The 9,303-nt window shown below is 59.8% G+C and overlaps 1 protein-coding gene across 4 annotated transcripts; it reads right to left on the bottom strand.

Annotated features, from left to right (window-relative positions):
- Window positions 1-207: 207 nt before the first annotated feature.
- ALDH3B2 (aldehyde dehydrogenase 3 family member B2) lies at window positions 208-9,041 on the bottom strand. 4 transcript variants are annotated; one of them, XM_055415360.2, is made up of 10 exons: window positions 8,781-9,041; window positions 6,370-6,535; window positions 5,880-5,990; window positions 5,575-5,695; window positions 5,247-5,332; window positions 5,072-5,153; window positions 4,425-4,811; window positions 3,196-3,362; window positions 2,532-2,631; window positions 208-2,267 (listed from the first exon to the last, which is right to left on the bottom strand). In XM_055415360.2, exons 1-10 carry the CDS (start codon window positions 8,837-8,839, stop codon window positions 2,083-2,085), a joined length of 1,464 nt encoding a protein of 487 aa, XP_055271335.2. In that variant the 5' UTR covers window positions 8,840-9,041; the 3' UTR covers window positions 208-2,082. The 4 variants fall into 4 exon arrangements, with proteins under 4 accessions (XP_055271335.2, XP_055271336.2, XP_055271339.2 ...); XM_055415361.2 differs by having other exon boundaries at window positions 6,370-6,532; window positions 8,781-9,040; XM_055415364.2 differs by having other exon boundaries at window positions 209-2,267; window positions 6,370-6,515; window positions 8,781-8,944.
- Window positions 9,042-9,303: the final 262 nt, after the last annotated feature.

The following is a 9,303-nucleotide window of genomic DNA, read 5'->3' as shown; positions in this document are numbered from 1 at the left end:
TCAGCAGCCCCCAGCTATGGGGACAGTTTCTGGAGACCCGAACACTTCCTGTTCTGGGAAGGACAGCTTTAGGGGGTCCTGGAAAGTTCAGTTCCCTTGGCTGAGGTCCAGTTTCTGTGTCTCAGAAGGTGTTTTCATATATACATGTATTTTTTTTTTATACATGTATTTTTAATTATTAATTTATTTTTTAGATTGAAGGATAGTTGAGAGGCCCTTAGACAGCAAGAGATCAAACCAGTCAATCCTGAAGGAAATTAATCCTGACTATTCATTGGAAGGACTGATGCTGAAGCTGAAGTTCCAACACTTTGGCCACCTGATGCAAGGAGTCGACTCATTGGAAAAGACTCTGATGCTGGGAAAGACTGAGGGCAGGAGGAGAAGGGGGTGACAGAGGATGAGATGGTTGGATGCCATCACCAGCTTCATGGACATGAGATTAAGCAAGCTCCAGGAAATGGTGACGGACCCGCAAGCCTGGTGCGCTGCAGTCCTTGGGGTTGCAGCGTTGGACACGACTTAGTGACCGAACAACAACAGAGCTGAGTCACAATGTTGTGTTTTATGTGTATATTTTTCAAATAATTTCCATTGCAGTTTATCATAAGATATTGACTACAGTTCCCTGTGCTGTGTAATAGGACCTTGTGGTTTATTTTATGTACAGCAGTGTGTATGTGTTAAGCCCATACACCGAACGGATCCCTCTCCCACTTCCTCTCTGGTCACCATAAATTGGTGGACTATGTCTGGGAATCTGCTTCTGTTCTGTAAGTAAGTTCGGTTGTACTATTTCTGTGGTTCCACATGTGAGTGTGTAGGATCTGTCTTGGTCCAACTGACCTCGCTCAGTGTGAGAATCTCTAGGTTCATCCGTGCTGCTGTAAATGACATTATTTCACACTTTTTAGGGCTGAGTGGTATTTCATTGTTTATCTATGTGCCACATCTGCTTTATCCCTTCATCTGTTGTTGGACATCTAGGCGGCCCCCATGTTTCGGCTATTGTAAATAGTGCTGTAGTGAATATTGGGGTGTATGTATCTTTTTCAATTAGTCTTCTCCAGATATATGCCCACTAGTGGGATCGCTGGGTCATACAGTTTCTCTATTTTTAGTTTTTCTAAGGAACCTCGGTACTGTTCTTTACAGTAACTGCACCAATTTATATTCCCACAAAAAAGTGTAGGGGAGTTCCCTTTTCTCCACACCCTCAGAAGGTGTTCACAGAATGGAAGGGCATCGGGGAACTGGCACAAAAAGCCCCCAGGAATAGCCTCCAGCCCCGCCTGAGTGTGCAAGCAAGAGAGTGTGAGCACTGGTGCCTGTCTGAGGATCGGCGTGCTCACACCTGTGCTCTGTGCACCGACACATATGCATGGCACAGCTGTGAGGACAGTCTGGAGGTGGGCCAGCTGAGTTGCCCCTCTGAGCCCCAGGAAGTAGAGGGACCCCCAGCCCCCACTGGCTCTGACACCCCCTCCCCGAAAGGCTGTGTGACCTGGGGAGTCGGTGCCCTCTCTGGGGCTTGGCTCCTGCCTGTGAGATGGGAGTGAGGCTCACTGAGAGGAGTGAGGGGCGAGGGGGCAGGTACAAGCTTGGAGGACAGAGACGGGCACAGCAGACCCTGGCCTGGAGGGCAGAGACGTCTCCAAGGGCCCACGTTCTTCACTGCAGTTGGGGAAACTGAGACCCAGACAAACCCAGCTTCCCAAACCAGGTGTGGCTGGAGCTGTTAGAAATCACTCTACTTTGGGAGCATAATTATAGATCTGACGTGACAGAGGCCTTCCTAACCACTAGGGCTGCTCAACCTAGGGGGTGAGTTCTCTGTCATCAGATATGTTCAAGCAGAGGGTCAACAAATCTGTCAGAAAGCTGCAGAGGGGATTCTGGTCCTGAAAGGGGCTGAACTGCTGGCCCAGAGGTCTGTCCAGCCGGGCGTCTGTTCAGACAAAGACCCAAGGGCAGGACCTTTCTGTTCCTGGACAGGACACCTGCCTTTTGGGGGCCCCTGAGCACCCAGGCAGCAGCAGGACAGAGGGGTTGTGGATGGAGACCTGGAGGCGGGCAGGGTGCTCACAGAAGGGTGCAGCTGTGGCTGCCCAAGGCCCAGGTGAACAGCTTCTGTCTGCAGTTAGAATAGGGTGGGTAGCGGATGTTCTTCAGCATCTCCAGGCCCGAGTGGGATAGCAGGCAGGCACGCTGGTGGGAGAAGGTGTCGAAGGAGAACTTGCCGTGGTATCTTCCCATCCCACTTTTGCCTGCAGGGGCACAGAAATGAGGGTCTGAGGCCATGGTGAGGAGCCCACCACCAGCAGCAGCCCACCACCCAGCAGGGAGCCCAGGGAAAGCCAGGCCATGCGATGAGCTAGTCTGCAGAGAGGGAAACTGAGACCCTGAGAAGCCAGGGGCCTGGATCAAGGTTGAACCGTGAGTGAAGGCCAAACTGAACTTTCCTGGTCTGGAGTGCCCACCTGGGCTTCCCTGGGAATTGGGGCTGGAGGGTGAAGGAAGGCAGGGCTCACCGACTCCCCCGAATGGCAGGGAGGTAAGAGTCAGGTAGGCGAAGCCTTCATTCCCTGCAAAGTTGCCGCTGCTGGTCCTGTCCAGCATCTGGTTCACTACCTGGAAGGAGGGGGAGGCCAGAGTCAGGGGGTGGAGCATAGGCTCCTTATTCCCCAGCGAGCAGAGGCGCCTCCCTGGTCTCCGTCCTCTGCTGAGTGAGTGTCACCCCTCTGAGTTCATGAAGAGGTGCCCACAGCCCTGAGAAGCGCCTGTGAGGGTTAGCAGCTGCAGCAGACAGGCAGCCATCCGGGCTACGCCCTTTGCTCTGCCCATCCCCCTTCAGGGGCCCTGCACACCCATATACAACTTTTGCATGGTTTAGGAAAAGAGGGGTGTTTGGGGCAGGGCAGATAGAAAGGGCACCTCCTTGTCTGGGTGGAGGCTGCCCCAGCCAGGGCAGGCAGCTGGCCGCCCACCAGTTCGTAGGTTCTTGGTGCTGCCCCCCAACCCAACCCCTGTCTCAACGGGACACCTGTATTCAGGGAGCCGCCATCCAGTGGCCTGGATTATAGTCACCCTGGAGTTGTCTGCTCCCTGACCCTTGTTAAGTGGGCTGGGAAATGGGAGGTGGCTAGTCTCACCCCTTTGGGCCCCTCTGTTGCCCCCACCTGCGTCCAACCCCACCTGGCTGCTGTTGGAGAAGGCGTACAGGGCCAGGGGCTTCTCCCGACGGTTGATGAAGTCGATGGCCTGGCCCAGGCTCCTCACGTTCACAATGGGCAGGATGGGCCCGAAGATCTCCTCCTGCATCACCGGATCAGTCTCCTGCACGTCCACCAGCACCGTGGGGGCTGCAGGGACAGGGGCCGGCTCAGCCCAAGGGCGGGGCCTCAGGTAGCTGGGGTCTCGGGTGGGCGGGGCCTCCAGCAGGTGGGGTCTCTGGTGGGCGGGGCCTCCAGCAGGTGGGGTCTCTGGTGGGCGGGGCCTCTGGTGGGCGGGCCTGCGGGCTGTCAGGGCCCAGGGACCCAGATGTCCCAGGGACGATAGTCTCCCCGCAGCCCCCGGGAAGTGACCACGAGGGGCTCCCCAGCCTGACCGGGGCCCGTGGGGCTCAGAGAACCACTCAGCCTTGGTCTTACAGTCAGAGGGTGACCCGATCTTAGACCCCAGAGTCTGAGGCCCCAGGTCCCAGCCTGTTAGACCCTCCGAGTCGTTCGGCCCAGGAGACCAGGGTTCTTTGTTCACAACAGAGCGGACGCTCAGGACAGGCATTGGGAGCTGAGAATGGTGGGCGCGTAGCACTGGGGGTCGTGTGGCCCGTGGAGCAGCAGTTCGTGGGGCTGAAGTTGGGAACCTGAGCCTAGAAATCTGGGGTCTGAGGTTGGAGACCTAAATAATCCTAAAGGAAATCAGTTCTGACTATTCATCAGAAGGACTGATGCTGAAGCTGAAACTCCAATTCTATGGCCACCTGATGTGAAGAACTGACTCATTGGAAAACACCCTGATGCTGGGAAAGATTGAAGATAGAAGGGGACGACAGAGGATGAAATGGTTGGATGACATCACCGACTCGATGGACCTGAGTTTGAGCAAGCTCTGGGAGTTGGTGATGGACAGGGAGGCTTGGCATGCTGCAGTCCATGGTGTCGCAAAGAGTTGGTCACGACTGAGCGACTGAACTGAACTGAGCTTGGAGAACTTTGGTCAGAATGTGGAGTCATGGGGTTGCGGGCTCAGACCCCGGCAACAGGAAACACTGGTGTCACAAAGTTGGGGCACCAGGCTGGGCTGTAGCGGTGGGGTCGGGGGAGCCTCAGAGCCCAGCCTCGGGGCCTAGCTGTGGCCCCCAGTGTGGAGGGGCCTTTGCTGGGGTGGGGGTGGGGCACAGTGGCAGGGAGGGCGAGGCTCACCGATGTAGAGATCGCTTTCGTCACTCTGGCCGCCAATAACCACGCGGCCACAGCTCAGCAGGCCCCGGAGCCGCTGGAAATGCTTCTCGCTGACGATGCGGCCCAGGTCGGGGGAGCTCTGGGGGTCGTCGCCATAGAAACGGGTGATGGCGCTCTGCAGGGCGGGCACCAGCCGCGCCTGCATCTCGGGGCTGCACAGGACGTAGTCGGGGGCCACGCAGGTCTGACCGGCGTTGAAACAGCGGAAGAAGGCCACCCGGTTGGCCACGGTCTGGGGGTCGCAGTTGTCGTCCACATAGCAGGGGTTCTTGCCTCCCAGCTCCAGCGTGACTGGCGTCAGGTGCTTGGCGGCGGCAGTCATGACGATTTTGCCAACTCGAGTACTCCCTGGGAACATGGGGTTTGACTCAGCTGCTCTTGGCCGGATGGTTCAGACACCACCTTCCTGGCCCCATCCTGGCTCACCTAATGGGATCTGGCCCTGCCCTGCAGCCCCAGGACCCCACCCTGCCAGGCCCACCTGCCCCAGATGATTGCCATCAGGGAGGTTCCACACTGCTGGCCATCGCCTCCTCCCTCCTCCGCCTTCTCCATTCTCTTCTCCAACATCCCTCTTCCCCCAGGACACCAGCCGGGGCCACCCTCACCCGTGAAGAAGATGTAGTCGAACTCGTGCTCCAGCAGCTGCCCCGTCTCCTCGGGCCCGCCCAGCACCACGGCAAAGCAGCTCTGCAAGGGGGCGGGAGGGATGGACGGCTCAGGGGACCCTGCAGGATCTTCCGCTGGTGGGAGCGGGGGTGTGGGACACAGGCTCACCCTCACCTGGTCCAGGTATCGGGGCAGCACCTCGGCCAGGACCTTCTCAGTGCTCTTGCTGATCTCCGAGGGTTTCAGCACCACGCAGTTCCCTGTGGGGCGGGGTGGGGCAGGGAGGGGGCGGGGCCACGTGTAGCCACACCCATCTCCATTCAGTCCTCACACCTAGTGCCGCTGAGAGAGGTGCCCTATTGGCCCCGAGGCCACACAGCCCCAGGGATGGTGGCCAGACAGGACTCAGGCCTTCTCAGCCACCTGGTGCCAGCTCCCTCCTTCCTGGCTCTGGGGGCTGCGGGGAGGACAGGCAGGGGGCGTGAGGGAGGCGTTCTCTCACCTGCTGCAAGGGCGCCCACCAGGGGCCCCAGGCTCAGGTTCAGGGGGTAGTTCCAGGGAGACAGGATGAGCACCAGGCCGAAGGGCTCCTTCCGGATGAAGGCCGAGTCCAGCTGCGTGATCTGGGATGTGGGACGGACAGTGAGGCCTTGCTAAGGATCATCCCAAAGCCCACCCCTCATAGCCCTCGACCTGCCTGTGAAGTGGAGTCCCCTCAAGGAGACCGCAGTCCCGAGAAAGTCAGTGACTTGCCCAGGGCCTGGGCCGTGCCGCCCTGGAGCTGTCCCGCCTGGCCGGAGGTCTCACCAGATTCTTGGCGGCTGGCTCGTCCTTCATCCAGATGTGCAGGTCCCTGAGAGCCAAGTCGACCTCGTTCTGGCAGAGAATGAGCTCCGAAATGTCCGAATGAAAGGCCGCCTGTGGTGGAGGTGGGATTCCGGGGTCAGGCCTGGGCGGGGTGGGGAGAGGAGCGGATCTAGCGCTGGAGGTCCCCAAGAGTCCTCAGGGTGGACACGGAGACAGTCTTCAGGGTGAGCACAGCTAGCCCCTGGGAACTGCAGTGAGGAGCATGGGTCCCGGGCTCTGCCGCTTTCTGGCGGTGGGACCTTGGGCGAGTGACTTAACTCCCACGTGCCTCACTTCCCCTGTCTGTGACGTGGGACAGTAGGCAGACCTGCCTTACAGGTTTACTGAATCGACCCAGGGAAGGGTCTGCTGAACCACAGGACTGAGCTGGGGATGCAGCTGGCTCCAGCCCCCACCCCTGCCCTCTCCCTCCACCCCGCTCCCCGCCCACCTTGTGCAGGTCCTGAGCCAGCGCCTCCTGCAGAAGCTGCTTGTTTTCTCGCAGAAAGCGGCTCAGGCCCTTCAGCTGGGTGGCCCGGAACTCAGCCGGCCGCGTGCACCCCGAGATGAAGGCCTCCCGCAGCCGCTGCAGGGTGTCTGCGAAGGGGTCCATCCTGCTGGGTGGGGGCAGCGTGGGTCAGGGTGCCCCCACCACCACCACCCCTCCATGGCCCCTACTCGCACCCACATGGGCCCACGGACACCCCCATGGGGCCTCGAGGGGTTCTTTGCCTCAGAGACCACAGAACTTTGCAGTGGCAGATGCGGAAACTGAGGTTGGGGTGTGCCACAGGACCCCAAAGCATGGTATGGCTCACTGTGCTCTGGGGAGGTGGTCCTGGAACAAGGAGCAATGGGGTGGGCAGGGCATCCATGGGAAAGCGCAGCTGACAGTCTGGAGCCTTGAGCCCATCTGGACTCGGTCTGACACCCAAGGGAACCCCAGCAGGGCTGGGAGGGGAGGGGGATGGGGCATGGGGGTGGGAAGAAGGAGCCCGGGAGGGCCTCTGGGGGGAAATACCTGGACTTTGAGCAAGAAAAGGCTCTGAGGACCCCAACTAGGGCCCCAAAGCCATACCATCACCTGTGCCTCCAGGTCTCTCTGAGTGTCTCTCTGTCTGAGTGTCTCTCTGACCAGTCTCTTTTTCTCTGTGTGCTGATGTGAGCCATCTACCCTCAGGGTCCAGCAGTGTCTCATAGGCCTGAGCCCAGGACCTCTGCCTCAGAGCACTGACCATGGAGTGAGGCAGGTCTCAGCGTCCCCACTGGGCACCCTGCACCTCCCCCTCCTCCTCTCTGACCCTCGGTCTCCTCACCTGGGGAGTGGGGACAGACTTCTCCATGGGTGTGCACAGCACAAGCCTGGCCAGCCTCAGTGGGGGCTGGCCACCGCGCTTACTATTTTTAGAAACCGTAAGGCCAGGAAAGCACTGGTGCCCTGCTCAGTGGGCCTCCAAGCTGAGAAGTACAGGGGAAGCTGGGCACATTCCCAGGCAACACCTGGTGCCAGGCAGAGCAGGGGGCAGGATCTGGCCCCAGGACCCTTACCCTCTACTCCCTCCTGCCAGGTTGTGTCTAGCCTTGGGCAAGTGCTTCCAGGGCACAGGCCTGGCCTGGGGACACCAGGGACATGAAAGTCCTGCGGGGTGGGAGGGGGAAGGCTGGCCATTTGGGTTAGGCCCCTCAGCAGGTGGGCAGCGGGAGCTCAGCTCTTAGGGGGAATCCAGGACCTGCCTGCTCCCACCTGTGGTTGGCCAGGCGGGTATCCTGGCCCTTTTTTGGGCTGGAAGGGGACCCAAGTTGTGCCCTCCCACAGACAGGCCCCGGGGTGGCCCCACCTAGACCCCTGCCCCCCACCCCAGATGGCAGAGGGGCAGAGGGAGATCAGGAAGTCCCGCCCAGGCCCAGGCTCAGCGCCAAGAGGAACCAGGGCCATTTCCTCCTGAGCAAGTCTGTGAGCAGCTGGGGCTGCGGGGCCACCTCTGTCCAAGGTGGCCGGGAGCACCCTTAGGCCTTCAAGTTCCAGGGCTGCCCCAGAGGTGCCAGCATCACCCGCCCCACCCAGCTTTCCCTGCTGGAGTTCCGGTGGAGCCTGGTCACCCTGCTCTGGCTTTGTCCCTCCGACCGTGGCTCTCTAGAGCCTCTCTAGGGCTGAATGCCGCCAGAATGAATCAAAGCCCAGGGACCACATCCTCAGGCCCACCCCCGCCATTGCCCAATCAAATGAGGAGGCGGACGGCTGGGTGGGGCTGAGGTCAGCCACCCCCTCCTCACGGGGGCTACATAGCAGCTTCAGTCCTGGGTCCTGAGACCCCGCAATTCCTCCCCCACCGGCACCGAATTGTGTTAGTTTTAACCACTGGATCCCTAGGGAAGTCCTGTCCTGTACTTTTTATTGACTTCTCAACAACATCTTTCTGTAGCTTCCAAGTTTTCTACCATGAGAATGCAATGCTCCCAGAATCAGAAGTGAACAGTGAGTGTTGTTTTTACAAGGCGCTGTCCCTAGCCCCTGTCCCAACCCCCGGAGCACTTCCTGAGCACAGCCCGGGTCACACCTGGCCAGACCCTGTCTATCCACCTCTTCCCCTAGCCTGGGGAGTCTCAACCTCTGCCCCAGGCCAGACCAGCCCAGGGGGGCTGCAGGGTCTCTGAGAGTGCTCCTAGGCATCACAGGTGTCGGAGGTGGGGGGGGGAGCGGGGTGGGGTGGGCAGGGCTGCACCACCTCCCTGCGCTGAGCCAGGCCCCAGGCCCATGGGCCCCCAGGCCCATGGGGTCGTGATCCCATTTCTCTTCCCCACTCGCCCACTCTGTGCTGCTGGCCCACCCCCCCCACCTCCCCACCCCCCAACCCCACGTACCCTGGTGTGGACTCCGACCCTGGATCCTTTGCCAAGCCTGGGTCCTTTGTGCCTGACATGCTGCCTCCAGACGTGCGCTCTCACCGTGCCTCTGCCTGCTGCCTGTACAGCCCCCCGCCCGGACGCCCTGTGCCCACGTCTGGCGGTGGAGAGGCACCCGGGTGACGAATCACCAAACCGAAGCTCCAGCTGGCCTGGCCTCCTGCTGATTCACACATCAGCACCTCCTGCAGCTGCCTCACCTGGCACAGTTGGCCCCCGGAACGGGTTTGGCAACTCCAGATGACTCCAGGGATGCTGTGATTGCTGGGAAGGACAGGCAGAAAGTTACAGGCAGAAAGGAGAAAGATAAGGTTGTTGTTCAGTTGCTAAGTCGCTAAGAGTCTAACTCTTTGCGACCCCATGGACTGCAACCCCTCAGGCTCCTCTGTCCTCCACTGTCTCCTGGAGTTTGCTCAAACTCATATCTATTGAGTCGGTGATGCCACCCAACCATCTCGTCCTCTGTCATCCCCTTCTCCTC

Source organism: Moschus berezovskii, chromosome 25, assembly GCF_049115385.1.
Source record: "Moschus berezovskii isolate FMDL1 chromosome 25, NW_MosBer_1.0, whole genome shotgun sequence".
Taxonomy (NCBI): domain Eukaryota; kingdom Metazoa; phylum Chordata; class Mammalia; order Artiodactyla; family Moschidae; genus Moschus; species Moschus berezovskii.
Note: the sequence above shows the minus strand (reverse complement) of the source record. Positions and strands in the feature narration are given on the sequence as shown.

Coding starts and splice junctions, on each gene's coding strand:
- ALDH3B2 (XM_055415360.2), bottom strand. CDS start 8,839: ATGTCAGGCACAAAGGACCCAGGCTTGGCAAAGGATCCAGGGTCGGAG. Junction 4,812..5,071: donor CGACTACATCTTCTTCACGG/GTGAGGGTGGCC, acceptor CCATGTTCCCAG/GGAGTACTCGAGTTGGCAAA. Junction 3,363..4,424: donor CGAAAGCGATCTCTACATCG/GTGAGCCTCGCC, acceptor CTGTCCCTGCAG/CCCCCACGGTGCTGGTGGAC.